The 22,041-nt window shown below is 37.0% G+C and overlaps 1 protein-coding gene across 1 annotated transcript in view; it reads left to right on the plus strand.

The window, feature by feature from the left end:
• The window catches only part of OTUD4 (OTU deubiquitinase 4), a 42,924-nt gene extending 23,771 nt beyond the window's left edge, over nt 1-19,153 (plus strand). The window contains exons 8-21 of the mRNA XM_011987139.1: nt 372-429; nt 677-794; nt 888-952; nt 3,738-3,832; nt 5,466-5,569; nt 5,672-5,858; nt 9,927-10,089; nt 11,923-12,046; nt 12,353-12,408; nt 12,896-12,976; nt 13,989-14,127; nt 14,679-14,939; nt 16,297-16,337; nt 17,636-19,153. Coding sequence (XP_011842529.1) covers nt 372-429; nt 677-794; nt 888-952; nt 3,738-3,832; nt 5,466-5,569; nt 5,672-5,858; nt 9,927-10,089; nt 11,923-12,046; nt 12,353-12,408; nt 12,896-12,976; nt 13,989-14,127; nt 14,679-14,939; nt 16,297-16,337; nt 17,636-18,856 — 2,713 coding nt within the window. The 3' untranslated portion in view covers nt 18,857-19,153. The remainder of the gene's footprint in view (nt 1-371; nt 430-676; nt 795-887; nt 953-3,737; nt 3,833-5,465; nt 5,570-5,671; nt 5,859-9,926; nt 10,090-11,922; nt 12,047-12,352; nt 12,409-12,895; nt 12,977-13,988; nt 14,128-14,678; nt 14,940-16,296; nt 16,338-17,635) is intronic.
• Nucleotides 19,154-22,041: the final 2,888 nt, after the last annotated feature.

Below are 22,041 nucleotides of genomic sequence, written 5' to 3' on the forward strand. Positions count from 1 at the left end.
GTATATTGAAAGAAAGAAACTGGTATATTGAATTTACAGAACAATGTAAAAACTTGCTTTCAATATACACGTGAGTAAATTCAATTATTCTACCCACCCAAATTTCACAGTTTATTTCTGTTCTCTTACTGATTACTGAGCCAGTTAGAATTACTGTTGTCTTTGACTTCTATCTTATATATATACATTTACATACATATACTCTTTTATATATAGATATATTTATACCAAAACTTGTATGAGCTCACTGGAATATAGCTCTGACTTTTTGGAGCATAGCTCTGACTTTGAAGACTTTTAGATGAAGTTAGAAGGTAATTACATGCAAATACCTTTTTTCTGCCCCTAATTATGGTTATCTTTCTTTGTAGGAGTAAAACTGCTGCTGCTGCTGATGTGAATGGATTTAAACCTTTGTCAGACAATGAGGTATTTTTTTTTAAAGTGGTTTTAAAACTAGCTCTTTAATATAAGAAAGCATATACATTAAAATCTTAATTTTTTTTCTTTTTTCTGGTACATTTCAGTCAAGTCAGGATCATCTAAGAAATTGATTTGGTGGCTTCCTAGTTTTTTGAAGTTTCTTTTCTTCATTTGACTTTAGTTTTACATGTATCTCAAACAAAAATGTTTTAAAAGCACTCATGTGTTGATTGGACTTCTTGACTTTGTTTAGCAGCTGAAGAGCAATGGGAACTCTACTAGCCTGCCTTTGTCTAGAAAGGTTCTTAAGTCACTCAATCCTACAGTCTATAGGAATGTGGAATATGAAATTTGGCTGAAGTCTAAACAAGGTGAGTTAAAAATCTGCATTTTCCATAAATTTGCTTTGTAGCACTTGAAAATAAGTCAACTTCATATTATACTGACCTTTTTTTTTTTAACAGCTCAGCAAAAACGTGATTATTCCATTGCTGCTGGCTTACAATATGAAGTTGGAGACAAATGTCAAGTAAGTGACTTATGTAAAACAAGAGATTTTACTTGAAACCTTGCTTTTTCTAATATGAACCGAGAAAACAACTGAGGTGTGAATATGTTGTTAATTTGGGATTTCAGAATATATTTATTATGTATACACATTTTAGTAGTTTACAAGTATTTAGCTTTTTAACTCATTTGAATACATTGTTAAAATTGTATGTGTCTGAAACTGTGGCATTCCATCACATGATCTTTAAAAACAATTCAGCCTTTGGTATTAACTTGGTTCAAAGAAGTAATGATAATAACATATCAGATATTGAGGTTTTTTTGTTAAAATTGACTGAAGTTGATTCAAAATTGACTATAGGTCATTTAGTTTTATTTATGAAAATCATCTTGGATGATGTTGATACATACATAATGTTTACTGTTGGACTGAGGAAGGAAAGTGAACCACAGAGAAGTTTTTGCCAATTAATTTGAATATGCAGCTGCCCTGGGTTTGAGTAGCTGATGGTTAAAAGGAGAAAGTTGGATTAAAATCAGTGGTTCTTAATCTAGTAGTTAACCCCCTCACTTCCTCCCCTGCCCCCCCTACCCCCACTGAACATTCAGCAGTGTCGAGAAATTTTTTACTGTCACAACTGGGAGGGTGCTACTGACATCTAGTGGGTAGAGGCCAAAGCTGTGGCCAAATAGTCTACAGTGCACAGAACAGCCTCCCTCATCTCCCTCTAACAAAGAATACCTAGTCCAAAGTGTCAGTAATGCTTAGGCAGAAGAAACCCTAGGTAAGATAATTTACAAGGTCTCTTCTTGTTTTTTTGTTCCTTGTTTATGGAAAAATATTGCTATTTCAAAAACAAAAACAAAACCACATACACAAAAAATGTTATGTGGAAGTTAATTCTTTTCAGAAATTATTTCCATCAAAAAGTGTTGCCTTTTAAAAAACTAAAACAGCCATTGGCAAACATTTATTTTTGACTTACAGAGGAAACATTTACTTTATGATAAATTGGCTTTTGTGAAGTCATCTGATTAGCCAGGATTTTATCTTAAGAACCTTTAATAGTTCTCGTTCTGGGGTATTTAAAGGTGAGGAAAAAGAGAACATGATTCATTCAGGTACTGCCTTATGGGATTGTCATAAATCTGCTCTAATTGTAGAAGGGAATTGTGGAAGCTTTTACTACATTGATTGGGAAAACTTGAAAGAGAACAAACGAGATTAAATCTAGGGTTTAAAGGTCTCTCTCCTCACCCTTCTCAGCAGAGAAGAGAAGATGGCTTATGCTGTATCACTAAAGTCATATTATTTTAAGTCAAGCATATTTCCTTTGAGGTTGAAATTGCTTTTGGTAAAGTAGGTGCTTTTGATAAAGTAATGGTAAAGCACATGCTTTTTTTTTTTCCTTTTTAAAGTATTTTATTTCCATCTGTACTACTTGACCATTTTATTTGGATAACATGGTCATTGGATAATTTGGATAAAATTTTAAGAAACTGAGATGACTCTAAGGTGACTTTTGTTTACTCGAGTGTGTAAGATGTAGTTTAAACTTTAGGACTAAGTTCAGAAATTTTTTTTATTGTGAAACTTTTGAAGGAAAAATGTCTTGTCATTGATGAAGAATGAAGTATCAGCTTGAGGACTTTGGTTTACTACTAAAAGTGGGAGTTTGCTTAAAGCATTGTCCTGTATGTTGTACTTGGCAGGTACACAATTCAGTGTGGGCAATATAACAATAGGAAGAAAACTTAGGCTTTTTTCCTCTTTTATCAAGGATTTACAGTTGTGTAATATTAATTGCAAGAGAACAGTTAGTGGATCTATTTTTAGGGATAAAAATCACAGTTGCACGTTTTTAATATAGGAGAAATGGGAAGATAATAATTGTAATAATAGTTGCTCTCACTTGTAGAGTGGTTGCTGTGTGCAAGTTATGTGTATCCTCTTACGTGTATCCTGTGCACCCTCATTCCATCTCCATGAGTTCTGTGACGTAGGTACTATTATTAGCTCCATTTTGCATTATGAGGAAACTTGAAAGGAGAGAAAAATAACTTGCCCATGGTCATGTTGCTGGCAAGTGGAAAAGCCATACCTGGAAGCCTGGGGTATGTGGGACCATAGCCCTGCCTTCAGAACCAGGGCATGTTGCCTCTTTTGTTTAGAGCCTTAACATATTGTGCTCCTGCTTTTTGAACAATTTAGAAAATCAGTTTAGAAAAGAATTTAGAGGGACAAAGAAGAAAAGGTTTTCTTTCTTTTAGGTAGGAGATCTGGAGGTCTGGGAGGTTAAGGAGATGGATTTTATTGTAGACCTCTTTGGACTTACTTTGTTTTTACTGATAAACTTTATTTTCTGTTTAATTAAAGACAAAATTTTAAAATCTGGGTGTGGTGGCTCACGCTTGTAATCTCAGCACTTTGGGAGGCCGAGGCAGGTGGATCACTTGAGGTCAGGAGTTCGAGACCAGGTGGGCCAACACGGTGAAACACTGTCTCTACTGAAAATATAAACCAAACAAAACAAAATAAATGTAGCCGAGTGTGGTGGCACGCACCTGTGATCCCAGCTACTCGGGAGGCTGAGATAGGAGAATCCCAGGCTTGAACCAGGGAGGTGGAGGTTGCAGTGAGCCAAGGTTGCGCCTCTGCACTTCAGCCTGGGTGACAGAGCGAGACCCTGTCTCAAACAAACAAAACAAACAAAAAAACACAGAAAGTCACAAAAAACTGATTAATGCAAAGGAAGCAGGTGACTGATTTTTTTTTTCCTTTTCATTTTTGGAATGTTTAACAGGTGAGGTTGGATCACAATGGAAAATTTTTGAATGCAGATGTTCAAGGAGTTCATTCTGAGAATGGACCAGTTTTGGTTGAAGAACTGGGAAAGAAGTATGTACTACTCTTCAGCTAAGGCGTTTACTGCCTCTTCCATTTAGCCTAATCATGAGCATTTTAAAATGGCTTTCTGTATTTGCAAATTCAATGAAAGATATTGCCCATGTATAGAAAGTGTATTTGGGTCGGGGCGGTGGCTCATGCCTGTAATCCCAGCACTTTGGGAGGCCAAGATGGGCGGATCACAAGATCAGGAGATCGAGACCATCCGGGCCAACATGGTGAGACCCCGTGTCTACTAAAAATATAAAAATTAGCTGGGTGTGGCAGCGTATGCCTGTAAATCCCAGCTACTTGAGAGGCTGAGGGAGGAGAATCGCTTGAACCAGGGAGGCGGAGGTTGCGGTGAGCTGAGATCGTGCCACTGCTCCCCAGCCTGGTAACAGAGCTAGACTTCATCTAAAAAAAAAAAAAAAGAAAGTACATTTGTTCTGACCTCTAGAAAAGCACTAAATGTGCATATTTAGTATTTTGCACATTGTCAAACTTTGAATGAAGATTGTTTTGTTGCTTACTATTTAAAATGTACCATTGTGTGCACAAAGGCAGTTCAAGAAATTGACTAGATCGTAATATGGGAGCTTTGGAGGGATTCATTTTAAATTCATTCAGTACTGCATTGTGTGTAGTTAGTGTCCAGTCAGTTTGTCAGATGGAGTAGCAAAATATTATTGTCTTACCTTATACAGTGTTATTTTAGAGCACCTTTGTTTCAGTTGCTGCTGGGCTTTATTAGAGAAAAAGGTAGTAAGTCACACCTTAAACTTTACTGTGGAAAAATTTGAACATACACAAATTAAGAATAGATCCCCAATATAACCAACAGCACAGTTTGAATCCCAGTATAACTCAACACCCATTTTTAGCAACTCACAGCATTTTGACCAATTTTTTAATTTTTTTTGAGACATAGTCTTGCCTGTCACCCAGGCTGGAGTGCAGTGGCGCAATTTAGGCTCACTGCAACCTCCGCTTCCCGGGTTCAAGTGATTCTCGTGCCTCAGCCTCCCAAGTAGCTGAGATTACAGGCATGTGTCACTATGTCCGGCTAATCTTTTGTATCTTTAGTAGAGACAGGGTTTGACCATGTTGGCCAGGCTGGTCTTGAACCCCTGACCTTGTGATCCGCCCACCTCAGCCTCCCAAAGTGCTGGGATTACAGGCATGAGCTGCCTCACCCGGCCTAGGCAATATTTTCTAATCTATTTTCCCTAATATGTTTTTAAAAAATGAAAATGAAATTGGCATATTTTGAAGGCAATCCAAGCATCACACCATTTCTCCAGTGATGTTTATATGTTTCTCTAACAGAATAAAGACTTCCTTCCCTGCCTTAACTGCAGTACCATTATCCTACCTAAAAGAATAGGTCATTCTGTATTTAACTTTTGCTGAGATTGTGATTTAGCCCTCTTTTTTTTAAATTAGAAAATATCCTTTTGATTAATATCATTTTATTTGATTAGAATTACATCTGGATTGGTAAATGCTGTTTGTACCTTAATTCTAATTTATTTTAATGTAAGAAATAAAACTAGAAATTCTTATATAAGCTGAAAATAAATACACAGAATATTTATTCTTACTAGGGTATTTTAAGCTATCACAAGTCTTTTCCCCTTTGAAGGCACACATCAAAGAACCTCAAGGCACCTCCCCCAGAAAGCTGGAACACAGTGTCAGGGAAGAAGATGAAAAAACCTTCCACTTCTGGACAAAATTTCCATTCTGGTAGGAGCACATCAGGCTATCATTCCTTTCGGTTTGGGATGATGGTACTTGGGATTGTTTATAATATGAATATTATGATGTACTTTTGGGTTCTTATCACAGATATGGATTACAGAGGGCCAAAGAATCCAAGCAAGCCAATAAAAGCCCCATCAGCACTACCTCCTCGACTGCAGCATCCTACAGGAGTAAGACAACATGCGTTCTCTAGTCATTCTTCAGGGTCACAGTCTCAGAAATTCTCCAGTGAGCACAAAAATCTTAGCCGGACACCTTCACAGATCATCAGGTAACCTTCTTGAATGCAAGAGAAGTATAGAAATCAAGTAAGAGGCATTTGTTGCATTTGCCGCATTATGTGCGTTTAAATAATTATAACTTTGTGTTCATATAATTGTCCCTAGATTAGTATTAAGAGCATTTTGGATAAAACATCATGTGAGGGTCTCAATTCTTTATAATTTTCTTCAAACAAGGCAAGGAAGTATATATAGAGAGACCTTTATTTTTTAGTATTTTTTCAAATGGTTTGGGAGATCTTATTCTAGCCCAATCCTATTCTGGCACTTAATTTTCTGGTGGCTTGTAATATGGTAAATACTGGATTCCAGATTGCATTTCTATTTCCTTGGGAGGTGAGGATACTCCCATTTGTACAGGAACTTAAAGCAGCCCAAAATTGTTGATTTACTTTGATAAGTTTAGATTGTGGTAATGTCTGGGGCTACAATTTTAGGTCTGTGAAATTGTAAATATCAACATTCTAAGTATCCAGAGACAGATGAACTTTGAGGATCACAATTTTCCTGTGCTATGTGGATTTTAATTTTTCCCTAGTCTACCCTTTCTGTTGAGTAACTTTATAACCCTTTGCAAGAGCTTTATTTGAGAGGCTGTGTCTTATGTTGAAGCTGTCTTTATCATGCAAATATGACTGTGTTTCCTGTGGAGTCTTCATAGGTGACTATGACAGGTACTTTTCCCATCAAAGCACCTTCTCAATTACCCGAAGAGCTGTAGCATCAGCTTAATGTGTTTGCTAACCCTCTGGTCTTTAGTTCCTTTATATCTGGCATTTGGATGTTATGTTCTTTGTGAATGCACTTAACATTTTGTCACTGAAGATATATAGGCTGGTGTGAAGGTCATGAGTTATCTCAGTTGATTGTTCACAGTCAGTTACAGGTCAAACTCCTTGTTCTACTCTTTCACCCTTTGTCGCTACTGTAGTTGACTTGTCTTAAAAAGAAAGGAAATAAATATGTTTTATGTAGCATCTTCAAGACAGAGTTGTAGGTTCTTAAGCTGACATTTATCAATACTATAAGCTGACATTTATCAATACTATTTTAGTTTCTTGGTGCTGTTGTAGCAAAATACCATAAACTGGTCATCTTGAAACAACAGAAATTTATTTTTTCACACTTCTGGTTGCTAAAAGTCTGAAATCAAGTTGTTGCCAGGGCCATGGTCTCTCCGAAGGCTCTAGGGGAGAATCTGTTCCATGCTTGCCTCCTACTTCTGGAGTTGACTGCAGTCCTTGAGGTTCCTTGGCTTGTAAGTGCATCACTCCATTCTCTGCTTCCATCATCGCATGGTGTTCTCCCCATGTGTCTCTGTCTATCTTTTCTCATAAGGACATTAGTCATACTGGGTTTAGGTCCTACCCTATTCAGTATGACCTCATCTTTACTTGATTACATCTGAGAAGACCCTATTTCTAAAAAGGTCATGTGCATAGGTACTAGAGATTAGGAACATGAACATACCTTTCTGAGAAGCACAGTTCAATCCATAACAAATACTAATGATTCTAATCTGTTACATTACCTCTCCCAAACAGACAGAATTTATGCCACTAATCAACTAGTTTATGGCTGAATTTTGTTGTTTGGACATTGACCAAACTCCAGTAGCCCCTGGTGGTAGCTTACTCAATGCACGAAGAGTATCTAAGATATTAACTTACTTTGAATGTTAACTTTGGAAACCTAGAAATAGAAAGTAACTATAGAAAGATTATAGGCAGAAATTAATTGTTTAATAACATTCTCATTTTTTGATAGAAAAAGCAGTGTTCTTTTTCCTTGAACACAAGGGTACTCTTTAGTGATTTAAAGATTAAAAAAGGAAATACACATAGACCACAAAATGGCTAATTTAAATAAACTTGTTTATTATGAACTGAATTTATAATCCGGTGTGTTTCTGGTGTTGACTCTGATCGCCTGTGAATTGGTACAGTGCTCAGACAGATGTCTTGTACCAATAATACTTTTAATCAAGTTTTTTTTTTTTTTTTTTGAGACAGAGTTTTGCTCTTACTGCCCAGGCTTGAGTGCAATGGCGCGATCTTGGCTCACTGCATCCTCCATCTCCCGGGTTCAAGTGATTCCCATGCTTTAGCCTCCCGAGTAGCTGGGATTACAGGCGTGCACCACCACGCCTGGCTACTTTTGTATTTTTATTAGAGACGGGGTTTCACCATGTTGGTCAGGCTGGTCTTGAACTCCTGACCTTAGGTGATCAGCCCGCCTCTGCCTCGCAAAGTCCTGGGATTACAGGCCTGAGCCATGGCACCCAGCCTCTAATCAACAGTATTTTTAATACTATGAAATAGAGAAGCATATCTTATTAGGATCCTTTTATATGTGTTAGCTATATGTGTTACTTGGTATATAAAAATACTTGATGGTATGTGACAAGGCAGTGATAATTAATACCATAGACATGAAACTTTAGAGATTTTTTGACATTGTGACTAATTACATTAGAACCTAGTGGTATTTGCAGTTTGTTGTTAGGTTAGTATGCCTTCTCCATTGTGTGTGAGAGCGAATTTTACTAACGTGTTAAAACAAGTTTAAAAACTTTATTGAATATTTAAAGTAAGAACATTAAAAAACTTAGTCAGATTTTAGAATTTTATAGCTAACAATCCAATAGATTTAAGCCCAGTACAGTTCATCTTCACTGTATTTCTAATTTGTAACACATCACTTTTGAATTTCTTCTAGTTATGGAGCAAAAAGAGAACTGTAGTGCTGGATATGAGACCTTCATGGCCTCTTACTTTTTCCAGTTTTTCCTCATTGATAATTGTCTCTTCCTGTGGAGAAAACACAAAATATAACCAAAAACCAAGCAAGATTGCCATATATGCTTTCATTAATGTGGCTATCCAGGAAATACTGTGGCTGAATATCTGTCTTCAAGCTAGATGAAAATAGACTGTGATAGCTTCTCTCTGAGGATGAGATGAAGATCATACAGTAGTGGTCATTTTTTTGGGGTGATAGGAGATAGTGACAAGGTAGTGCTAATTTGGCAGAGACTCCTGACAGTTGCTGAGTCCTCTTCAAAATTTTTTACCACTGGGATTTGGGAAGGATTAGTCTAAAATAGTGAGAGTCCAGATTTTCTATCCCTCCCTTTTTTCATCAGTACCATTGGGGTTGACATCTGTCCTGTTGTAATTAGTGGTGATTGTAAGTGGGACTGTGTAAGGACATGAAATGGCTATCTATTTCAGCGGTAAAAAAAAAAATCAGATGACGTCATAGTGCTCTACTCTGTTGAGGAGGATAATATTTCTTTGTACTGTGACAAAGTATTTTTCTTACAGGTTTTAGATTTTCATGTTCCATTTTTGAAGAACTGTTAGACATGTTAGAAATAGTATTCATACTGTCTTTAATAGTTATAAGCCATATAATACATTAGGGTTGGATTATAGGGTACTAAACTCTATTCATGAATTTCTTGTCATCCTTTTTTGACCAAAATTATGTTGAAATGACAGCAGTCTTACCTGTGCAATTGGTATCCAGTCTGACATGTTTTAGTTTTTCTTTCTCAGCTCTCTGTCTCCCTTGGTGGTGTCATAAACAAGTGGGAAGATGGTCCTGCTGTCTCATTGGACCTTTGGACCATTCCCCTTTATTTAGAACAGAAAGTGAGAATGCTTTTGAGACCTAAACTAATAATTTTCCCTTTGAGAATTCTTAATGAAAATATTGGAGTATGGTGTAACAAGTATATACAATTCTCACATTTCTTCTTGATGAAAAGAAAAAACCTCACTCATTTTTGTATCATTTGGAAATAAGTTTTTTTTTCTTTTCCCCTCTGCCTCCCATTGTTAAGTTTGTCTTCTTGACTCTCTGTAAGGGCGTGCTACAGAAGCTTCCATTTGCTAAACATTTATTAACTAGGCTGCCAAATGTTCTAAAATGTCAGTGTAGCTAAATTAGTAAAATGTTTGTATTGCAAAATAGATCATTTTATTTTAGGTACTCAGTATAGTTTGTCTTTTTTTTTTTTTTTTTTTTTCTGACAAGAATGTTTTATTTGACAGAAAACCTGATCGTGAAAGAGTTGAGGATTTTGATCACACAAGTCGAGAATCTAACTATTTCGGCCTTTCCCCAGAAGAGCGCAGAGAGAAGCAAGCTATAGAAGAATCCCGTTTACTCTATGAGATTCAGAACAGAGATGAACAGGCTTTCCCAGCCCTTTCGGTATGTATGAAAAGATAGTTTAAAAGTTATTGTATAGAAGTTTCTCTTAATACAGTTTTTAGATTAAGCCATAGTTCCCAAGGGTAAACTAATAATTTTTAAACTTTAAATGCTTTAAAGATCACATTTTTTTCACATTTTTCCTGTTTTTCCTTTTCACATGTTTAGTAATATCTCTAGACCTAGAGATATTACTATAAGGTTGATAGAGTTGAGGCAAGTAAACTGGTTTGTTCACTTGTAGTGTTTAGCGTTTTCTTTTGAACTAAAACGTGTTTAATTTGTTAGCAAAAGTACTATGTAGTAGAGGTTCATGATTTAGTTAATCCATTACAAGATATATGTGTAAAATCAGGAAGCCTTTTTGAGAGCTGTCTTTCAGGGTGTTTGCTGTTGGAGGTGGTAACACATGTCATCCTGAGGCTTTGTCCTTTCTCCATGTGTCAGGCTGTGATGGATGCTTCTCTGATAAAAGAAGTGTTCTCTACCTTCAGGTTTCTTAATTCTTTTTGGGAAGTCAGAAGGGAAAACTGTTCTCATGTAGAATGAAGTATGTGCTCTCTGAGGTGGGTTTGTTGGCAGCAAAGAGGAGGGGTACCTAATTCATTCTCATGTCTGGGAGCCTGTGCCTGTGGTCTTTTACATCTTGGTAAGTAGTACCCAAATGACCTATGATCCAGAATGGTGGTTGGACACATTTTCTTTTTAGAGTAGATTAAATAAATAGTGGACTGTTACGGGAGGTTACCCAGTATACCAGTATAAAACATTAAAGCGTCACACACTGAGGTCTGTCTTCTGGTCTCTGTGGACTTCCTTAGGAGACTTGAGGAGGAACTCAATTGAAAACAGGTGATCTGGAATAGCAGTTTAATCTGGCACAGGCATTGGAGTTTAGGAATTATTGGAAGAAGTGCCCGAATCCATTTAGGAATAATTGAAGTGCCCAAATCCGTACATAAATAAGCATCGTTTATGTGCTGCGTACATTTATCTCTCATGTCATATGTGTTATATAAATAACAACTACAAATTGTTTAAGCTTGCATTCATACCTTTTTGCATTTTTCAGTTAGTGAATTGTAAAAGTACTACTACTGTAATGTGGGTACAGATTGTGAAATTTCTTTCTTGTTAAGAATGAGGTCTTTCGTACTCATCATTTTTAGACTAAGGAGTTTAATACTGATTGCTTTTAATAGTGGCTCAAATTTGTTTTCTAGAAAACTCCTGTTAGAGAAGACTGAGATCCTCCTCTTAGCTGTGTGGAACATTTATCTAGAATGCTAAAACAGGAACCTAGAACCTTCAATGATAATTTAGCTTAAAAACCTGACTTATTTCAGTCCCTGATCTCATGCAGAGTTTAAGTGTTTTGCTGACCGTCAGTAAACATTTCATTGATAAGAATCCTTGTGCACTGTATTTGCTAATTTGCACTTAGGTTCTCCCCAACTCCCCACCGAAAAATAGGGCACTACAATGACTTTTTTGGAAGGTTGGCACAGAAGATGTTGTTTTTGTAAAGAAAAGTTGTAGGGTAAAGGTTTGGTCAGGGTGGCTTCCTGAAATAGGGATATGAAGATTAAGTCTGCTAATCTAGGCTGAAATCTGATTGCTTAATCCTTTCGACTTTGTGATAAGACTATTAATCTAGGGTGTATAATTAATTATGGACCCTAGATTCTATCTTCTTTAGTTTCAGTTCAAAAATACAAGGCTGTGAATTTTGAGATTTTTAGAAGTATGAAGAATAAGATTAAATACAGGATTTGTTCATATATTTGTGGGTAAATCTTTAACACAAAATGCTGGGTTTTGTTCATTTTAAAGAGCTCATCAGTCAGTCAGTCAGCTTCTCAGAGTAGCAACCCATGTGTCCAGAGAAAATCATCACATGTAAGTGATAGAAAAGGAAGCAGGCGGAGAATGGATACAGAAGAACGAAAAGACAAAGGTAAGTTATCTCATCATTCGAAAGCAGATGCTAGAGATCTCTTTAGATGACTGGCTTAGTGCCATATATTTGGGAAGGAACACTTTTTAAGTTGTTAAGTAGTTTATCTAATGTCACATGTTTTGAATGTTGTAGAGAAGCATTGACTCAAGCTAAAGCATGTTAAACGCTATTCTAAAAACCACGTTTTCACTGGCTAAACATGGTTCAAATAATACTTTTGGCTTCTATCTTCGTATTTTGTTGTTCTGTGTTCAGACATGACTGGTGGCTTATGCTGTCTTTTTTAATCTTGATCTGCTGCAGACTCTATTCATGGACATAGTCAGTTGGATAAAAAGCCTGAACCAAGCACATTGGAGGTAAAAGTTTTAAACACTACTTGCATCTTTTCTTTTTCCTTAATACTATGATAGTACAGCAGGAAGAAGTGGAAGAAGGTGAAAATCAAAATTTTATAGCTGTGTATTAGGAAAGTAGAAAAGCAGGGAAAAGATGATGGAGATTGAGAAGTCACTCACAAATTATGTCTTCAAGGTACATTAGGGTGCCCTGCCTGAATTGTTAGAAAGTAGCTTTTATTCTCTGTCCCTCTAGAGTGATATTTTTAAAGGAGAGGAGTATACTGTTTGAAGCCTTGCCCCCAATGAAAACTGCCCAGTAGTTTGATATAATAAAGATGTTCAGGCAAAGTTAGCCTACTTGTTGAAGATAAGATATAATTGGAAAAAATACTCAGTGGTGAGAGGGTTCTATCAGATACAGGTAGGGTGAATTATAAAAGGAAACCATCAATTATTCCAGAATGTGGGTCTCTGAAATACAAAACTTTTTTTTTTTCTTCCAAAGAATATTACCGATGATAAATATGCAACAGTTTCGTCACCATCAAAGTCAAAGAAGTTAGAGTGCCCTTCTCCTGCAGAACAAGTAAGTATATTGTTGCATTTAATATTGAATGCTCTACTCTCTGGGTTTCTTTGCTCTGATTATAGGATCATTTAACAACAGAAAACATCAATATGGGAAATGGAGAATTTTTTCTAGCATCACAGTTTGGCCGTGGTTATGATTTTTAAATGTATTCTGATGTTAGTCTAGAATGTTCTCTATTTATGGAATGTTATAGAAATAACCACCATTTTCTGGACATTGAGACCATTCTTTTGAATTGATTTTGAGTATATTTATATTTGTTACCGTCATATTTGATACTTTGTATTACTTTGGTAGATTTGCTTGAAAATTAGATTTTTGAAGGGAAACTATGAATTTCTGCTTTATTTCAAAATTTAAAAGATTTGTCTGCATCAGTTATTTCACAGATGGGAGGGAATGTACTGATTGAAAAGATTTGAAAAATATGCATTAAAAAAATACCAATTTACAAATTTCATGATGAACCTGTGTTCTAGCAGACATTTTAGTTCTTGATCCTAATACAAGAGTAGAGAAAGTTAAATGTTAAATGCCAGGAAGCATATAGTTGTATGAGGAGTTTTTCTAAATAATCATGAATTTCAAGATTTCAATGATTTTGCTCACTTGCCTTAGAAGTATTGTGTTGTATTTAACTCTGCTAGTGGATAGGTGCAGTGGCTCACGCCTGAAATTCCATCACTTTGGAATGCCGAGGCGGGTAGAGCCCAACTCTTGAGCCCAAGAATTTTGAGACTAGCCTGGGCAACATGGTGAAACCCTGTCTGTATTAAAAAATGCAGTCCTTGTTGGTAGGCAACCTTTGGTTAGGATCAAATTTGTTTGCATATTATCTTTAGCTGCTGTGTGTTTCTCTTACATTTCTAAGACTATAAAGGGCTGTTTGTACTTCATTTGTATAAAAGGCAGGCAACTCAATATGTATCTGGTGGTTAGAATTAGTGTTAAAGTAAAATGACCTCTTGTCTTTTTCTGTCTTCCCCTACTCACTCCCTTCTTGAAGAAGCCAGCAGAGCATGTGTCTTTGTCAAATCCAGCTCCCCTTCTAGTTTCTCCAGAGGTACATCTAACTCCTGCGGTGCCTTCTTTACCAGCCACTGTGCCAGCCTGGCCAAGTGAACCTACAACTTTTGGACCAACAGGTTAGAGAAGGGTTTAGAAAATCTAGCCAGCCAAAACACCTTTCTAGTCAGAGACTTCAAACTCTTGAGTGAAAGTTTGACCTCCGAGCAGGGTTAGGTATGTGGAGCCTCACAGAGCTTTCTGTGATACTCTGCTTTGCTCTGCTTCCAATGTGGAAAGACCATGTTCATTTGGTGTTGTATTCATCTGACATATGCCCTCATAATCTCAGGAGTATGATGTTTGAGCTGGTTGCTTTGGTTGCTCAGCACTAATTAGCACCACGGTTTGATGCTTCCTTCGTGGGCCAGCTCTTTATGGCCCCGTAATGAACCCCTTGACCAGCCCCATGTCTTACACGTGCCTGCAAGAGCTACTGTTAGAAGACATTGACTCAAAGCTTGTGTCCTGGGCATATTTCCTTCTTTGTGTCAGGAGGGCCCTTGGTTGATATTAAAAGGTACTACTTTAGATTGGCTATATCAGTTATATAGCATTCTTTATAGGTTAATGTAAGCATATTTGTAAAGATTTTCATCTTTTGTCATTTTTGATTCCTTCTTGTTTGTAGGTGTCCCTGCTCCAATTCCCGTTTTGTCAGTGACACAGACTTTGACCACTGGACCTGATTCTGCTGTATCCCAAGCTCATTTAACACCCTCTCCAGTTCCTGTGTCAATACAGGCAGTTAACCAGCCCTTGATGCCTTTGCCTCAGACATTGAGCCTTTATCAAGACCCACTCTATCCTGGGTTTCCTTGTAATGAAAAGGGAGATCGAGCCATTGTACCACCTTATTCACTGTGTCAGACTGGGGAGGACCTGCCTAAAGGTGAGCTCCTTCTCCAAGTTCAAATTGACTTTATCAAGTCCAAACAAGCTTAGTAAGAAATGAAGAGATGTAAGTAGAGGTCAGAGGTCTGGTTTCTTAGTAAGCTCAAGGATGGGAAGGCAGCAGAGGTTTAGCTATTAGTCATTCATTCTTGTTTCAGCTTGATTTATTAGAAAAATGTATTAGAATTCTTTTTTTGTTTTGAAACGGAGTCTCTGTCGCCCAAGCTAGAGTGCAGTGATGCAATCTCAGCTCATTGCAACCTCTGCCTCCTGGATTCAAGCGATGCTCCCATTTCAGCCTCCTGAGTAGCTGGGACTACAGGCACCCGCCACCATGCCTGGCTAATTTTTTTGTGTTTTTTAGTAGAGACAGGGTTTCACTATGTTAGCCAGGATGGTCTCGATCTCCTGACCTTGTGGTCCGCCCACCTCGGCCTCTCAGAGTGCTGGGATTACAGGCGTGAGCCACCGCACCTGGCCCAGAAAAAATTTTTTTTAATGTTTCTGGCATACTTGTTAATGCTAGTGTGCTTAGTAATGATACCTCCTTCTGTGTTTTTTACATAAACGGACTTGAAACCATTCTGAATTAAGATCATAATAATTTCACTAATTAGATACCTAAACATGGGTCTGCATTTCAGAACTAACACTTGCATCTATGAAAAAGTTACAGAGAAAAGCAAATATAGTATGGTAGTGGCTGTTAAAGTACTATATTTAATATGTCTTATTTTTGTTTAAAAATTCTTTTAAAATTTACTTTCCCCCTTTATTTTTAAGGAATTTGCCCCTCCCTCATTTTTAGTTTGCAAAATTTTATATCTGTAAATCTGAGTAATGCAATGACTACTATATGCTGTTTACCTGGATTTATGTGAATGTTTTTGTTTTATTAGTAGTTTGATGTTTGTGTCTATGGGTAACTGGCTCATGGTAAATGAATACTTGGAATACTATTATCCTACTAATGATGCTACTAATAAGTTAGGTTTTATGTTGATTTTACCATTCTCGACATTTTCATTTCCTAATTTTTAAACCCCCAGAAAAGTTGAGAAAAAAAGCACCTGAATGTCCTTTACCCAGATTCAGTTTTAATAAGATAAAAATTTCAGTCTAAGCCATTTTGGGATTTACATGCTAACAGACAAAGCATATTGAATCTGGAATTAACCTTTGGTAACAGCCTGTTTTTATGTTATGTTATATTACGGTTTTTATCTATGTTTTGTTTCACAGGCTAGAGAAAACTATAGTAGGTAAAATTGTCTTTAAAGCTATATGTTTAATGAGGATGATAAATAAAAGCTCTGCAGATATATAATTTTAACAAATGATTACTTTATTTTTAGATAAGAATATTCTTCGATTTTTCTTCAATCTTGGTGTGAAGGTATTTACATTTTATCATCATAAAGTCAGTTTATTCATTAATACTGTTCTAAATTATTACTAGTGTTAACTCTTATCCTGTCAGTCAGTAACCTAAAATTTGCTAAATCTCATTATTTTAAAAACCAGCATTTTCCGTACTATATAGTTTGTTTTTAGTGCTAGTAGAGGCTCCAGTTTTACTTTTTGTCTTGACTGGGATGGCTTAACCTGTGAGTATATTCAAGACATAGCTGCATCTTTGGGCAGCCTAATGGAAATGCCCTCGCTTGGGAATTAATTAGATGCAAATCTGGGCTTGAAGTTCTGCTCCATCATTCTTTAGCTGAATTTCCCTGGGCAAGCCATGTAGTGTATCTGGGCCTAACTTTTTCATTTATGGAATGGGGGTAATATTCTTCACCTGCCTCCATTATTGAAAAGATCAAAGGAAGTAACGTGTACATCCTCCTATATAAGATAGTGTGGTTGTTGACTAGAAGAGCAGAGGTATCCTTTGGGAAATGGACAGTCTAGAAATAGCTTTTCTTAGGTTGGAGAACTCTGTCCTTGTTAACGTTAGGTTTTCTCCTGTCCTACATTAGTTTCTGTGGGTTTTAGACAGTCAAACTATGAAATGAAGTGCCCTACCTTAGCCTGCTGACCACTTTCATAGAAAGAAACTTGATTATTTTACCATCTGCTGCATTAATTGGTTAATTTTATATTTAATGTTGATTTTAATTGGTTAGCCAATTAGCTAACCAGTTTTACTTTCTTCATATTTTGGTTTTTAGCTGAAATCTTGCAGAGGAAGGATTTGGAATACTTAATTTTCAACATTATCCCTTCCTGATTAGAGGTCTAACTTAATCCTTACATTTGGAGTACTCTTGGGGGCTCCTAGAATTGTGGAGTCCTAACATTGGAGATCATCTACTCTCATACTGGCATTTTCCCAGTAAAACAAATTCAGATGTTAACTGGCCTGCATGGTGTGGCACAATGAGTTAGTGGTAGAGCCAGAATGTGAATGCAGGTCTAGCTAAACCGTCAGTGATAGAAATACTATCTCCTATCAACTTAGGAGGACTTCAGATTGGTTTTAGGACAGGAGCAAGCAATGGAGTCTTAAAGCAGTGAATTTTGTAATTCATTTTCATGTTGGTTATTACAGTGATTTAGTATTTGGACTATAGATTATATGGTCTTTGTAGGCATGAGAAACTTACCTTGAGCCTAGTACTTGTAGATTGATATGCACCCAAACCTCTCTTTTTTCGCCTCTTTTGTTTATTTAACTGTTTTGTGTCTTTTCAGGCATACAGTTGTCCTATGTGGGCCCCACATTCTTACCTGTACCCGCTGCACCAGGCCTACCTGGCAGCCTGCAGGATGTACCCAAAGGTCCCTGTCCCTGTTTATCCTCATAATCCCTGGTTCCAAGAGGCTCCTGCTGCTCAAAATGAAAGTGACTGTACCTGTACTGATGCCCACTTTCCTATGCAGACTGAGGCCAGTGTTAATGGTCAAATGCCACAGCCAGAGATTGGACCGCCGACATTTTCTTCACCTCTGGTTATCCCTCCATCTCAGGTGTCCGAAAGTCATGGACAGTTGTCTTACCAGGCTGATCTTGAATCTGAGACCCCTGGGCAGCTTCTGCATGCTGATTATGAAGAGTCACTAAGTGGCAAGAATATGTTCCCCCAACCATCTTTTGGACCCAATCCATTCTTAGGCCCAGTTCCTATTGCACCTCCTTTCTTTCCTCATGTTTGGTATGGGTACCCTTTTCAGGGATTCATAGAAAATCCAGTAATGAGGCAGAATATTGTCCTGCCCTCTGATGAGAAAGGAGAATTGGATCTGTCTCTGGAAAATCTGGATCTGTCTAAAGATTGTGGTTCAGTTTCAACAGTAGATGAGTTTCCAGAAGCCAGGGGTGAACATGTACATTCTCTCCCTGAAGCAAGTGTGAGCAGTAAGCCGGAAGAAGGCCGGACAGAGCAATCATCCCAGACACGAAAGGCAGATATGGCATTGGCTTCCATCCCTCCTGTAGCAGAGGGAAAGGCTCATCCTCCCACTCAGATTCTAAACAGAGAGAAAGAAACTGTGCCTGTTGAACTTGAACCTAAAAGGACCATTCAAAGTCTGAAAGAAAAAACAGAAAAAGTAAAAGATCCTAAGACTGCTGCTGATGTGGTCAGCCCTGGGGCCAACTCTGTGGATAGCAGAGTGCAAAGACCAAAAGAAGAGAGTTCAGAAGATGAAAACGAAGTGTCTAATATTTTGAGAAGTGGTAGATCTAAGCAGTTCTATAATCAAACTTATGGAAGCAGGAAGTACAAAAGTGATTGGGGCTATTCTGGTAGGGGCGGATATCAACATGTGAGAGGTGAGGAGTCCTGGAAAGGACAGCCAAGCAGAAGTCGGGATGAAGGTTATCAGTACCATCGAAATGTCAGAGGACGACCATTTAGGGGAGATAGGAGGAGATCAGGGATGGGAGATGGCCATAGGGGACAGCACACTTGATGGTTGTTGCTGAAATATTTTCTAACAGAAACTCTTAGGTGGAATGTTTCTGAAGGCTTTAAAAAAATACAATAAAGTAAAAACCCCAATTGGAGCTCTTTCCCCTCCCCAGCCCCCTTACCTTCACTCCCATACTGGACAAGACATTTTGGACATGACTTCAAGGGGACAGGTTAATTCCTGGCATTGCCAGTTAACTTCATTCAGAATCTGTTTTATTTATCAAGCGACTGTCCCCGTAAAAAGTAGAAGATAAGTTTGTTAAAGTATTTTTTATAAACAGCTTAATATAAAACATTATAGATTTAGTGTTTGGCTTTTTCCTTATAAGTTTATAAGTTTGATTTCAAATGTTGGAAATGTGTGCTTTATAGTGTTTACTAAAGTGACAAGAAAATATACCATTTGACACACTATAGATTCCAAACATAACGTTGCACCAAATAGAAATGTATATTTTATTATGCAATGCCTTAGTCATAAACTGGGCTCAAACAATTCTCAGCCTAAAACACTGTTGTCTTTTAAAATGCTTCCAACCCAAAGGCCTTTCATCTCAATATCTGTCAAACTTGAATAATGTCTTCTCTTTAATATTCACATAAGGCAGCCTATTAACTGTGTCTTAGCAATGTTGTATATAGTTCTTTTAATATTCATAAGGTATATTTTTGAATTTTGGTATTTGTTGAGATTGCGTAGAAGAATAGTAGGAAATCCAATGAAATGGCTGTTTCCACCAAGAATTCTTAGCACTGGTGTAAATATCATGGTGCCTACTCGAAAGAAATGTAGATGCTATGCATTTTGAAAATAATCTGCATCAGTTAGAACTGCAGAAGTTTTTTTAATGCCACTTTAACACTAATGCACTGACAGACTCTAAATATTTTGTGAGAAGAAATGTTAAAAATTTTTAGCTTGACAGGTTTCTAGAGTTACTGTGTATTTTTGTTTTTTGTTTTTGTTTTTTCCCCCTTGAACCATTGGTTGTGTATCCCTTTCACTTTACACTTGCATGTTCTACTTGTCAGGGCTGGAACTATTGTATAGAAGATAATATGATTGTGACTTTCCAGTTCTTTTCTAGAGGATGCTGCTAGAAAATGGTTTTGCTTTGCATTTTATAGCTTGTTACCCTTAGGTAGGTAACAAATTCCATCCTGCTTTCTTCCAGTCTTTGCAGTATTCACTAGAGGTTCCCTTTGCATGTTGCACTCTTCTCATTTGGAGATTGGACTCTCTGAATTAACACAGTATTCATTCATCTGTGTTATTTGTAAAAATAACTGTAGCTTGTATTTCTTTTTTGTACATACCAATGTGAAAATCCACTTTTATTATGTTGAGATTATCTTCTGATCAGGAAGTTTGAGTGCTATGCAAATAACACAGTAGTAATTTCTCTTTGCATGCCATGTGTAATATACCTAGCCAAAACCAGATGCGGTGACTTTCTTTTTTTGTAAAGCAAATTACTTAAGAAAATACAATTCACTTGAATTTGACGAACTGAAACAGATGAGTTTTCTGGGTTCTCTGATAACCTATGGGAATGTTTGGATGCCAGCTGGGCTCAGTGAATCGCCACTGTACTGTAATAATGGTTATTTACCTCTGTGCTGTTTTAATTACCTAACGTCTGTGTAACTGCTGATTTGAGTAGTGATTAGCATTTAGATAATGTAACAGGATTTTAGAGAGCACTTTGAAAGATAACATTTTATTATGATGGTGCTAGGTAAAAAATTGTAAAGACTGGGATGGTTGTGTGGAAAAAATTTTTTGAGAGAACCTATTGAAAGGAATTTGTTGTCACCTTCTAAACTAGGATAGTTGTTGAAGGTACCGCTTAAGCCATTTTTTTTTCTTAACATCAGTGGCTCAGTTAAGGAATGAGAAGATAGAGGGTCCTCTACTTTCAGCTCATGCTTTTTTATGTAGGACTAGCTTACCTGATTTTAATGAAAATCACATATTGATATAAACACCAGATTTGAAAGTTCAATGTGTTTGATCTCAGGAGTCCAAAATAAGTTGTTGCTTCTGGTGTCCTGCATTTTATTGACTGGGGTTTGATCTCAGCTTCTGAAAATGTTTAAAAATTGGAAATACTCTTCATGTCTTCATTGTCACTTTGTCTTACCTCAATTGAGTAACAGAAGATAGTTCCTGAAGGAAACACTGATTTGCTTTCTGTTTCTCATATCTCACCTCTTGGATATGATGGAAAAAGTGCTTGAAAGAGAATTTTAGCAGATGGTACTTTTCTCAGTGACCTCTGGAATAAAAGAACTGACTTTTGATAGTTTTAAAATTAATCTTTGCATGAAGGTTGGTTTTCTTTTTTTCCTTTAAGTTTGTTTTTAAATGTGTTAATTAGTCCAGGGGATTTTGCCTTATGCTGAGGTCAAACTAAGGCTAAGCAAGCTTTTGTCCTTCATTTTAACTGTTTATGTCATACTGTATGTTGACATATTTCTTTATAAGAGAATAGAGGCAAAAGTATAGAACTGAGGATCATTTGTATTTTTGAGTTGGAAAATTATGAAACTTCACCATATTATGGTCATACATATTTTGAAGAACAGACTGACCAAAGCTCACCTGTTTTTTGTGTTAGGTGCTTTGGCTGAACTTGATTCCAGCCCCCTTTTCCTTTTGGTGTTGTGTATGTCTCTTCAAGTTCATTTGCTCTCAAATAAATCTTCAACTCTTGCCCCATGTCCTCCTTGGCAGCAGGATGCTGGCATCTGTGTAGTCCTCATACTGTTTACTGATAACCCACAAATTCATTTTCATGGCAGGGCTAAGCTCAGACCCTGCCTTGACCTGGCAAGAGGAGGTTTTCCCAGACCACAATATCGATATCTTATTTAATGCAGACTGTATTCTTGCAGTGTGTTGTTTTTTTTGTGACTCAAGGTTGAATTAAAATGCCTGTGAACTGCAAACTTGCTTATGATTGACTTGGTGCAATAAAGTTCCTTTCTAACCATTTCTGGTTTAGAAAACATTCAGCCATCCTAGAAACTAGCAATATTTATTTTTGCCTCTTTTGTTTTACCTTCCTTTTTAGATGAGGTAATGTTTTGTCTTTTACTTAAGGGTACTCAGCAAGGTCCACTCTAGTGTAGCTGAAGAGAATGCATATTTGGCTACACTGTTTCTGTTTACTGTATTTT

This window comes from Mandrillus leucophaeus, unplaced genomic scaffold (genome assembly GCF_000951045.1).
Source record: "Mandrillus leucophaeus isolate KB7577 unplaced genomic scaffold, Mleu.le_1.0 Scaffold301, whole genome shotgun sequence".
NCBI classification, from domain to species: domain Eukaryota; kingdom Metazoa; phylum Chordata; class Mammalia; order Primates; family Cercopithecidae; genus Mandrillus; species Mandrillus leucophaeus.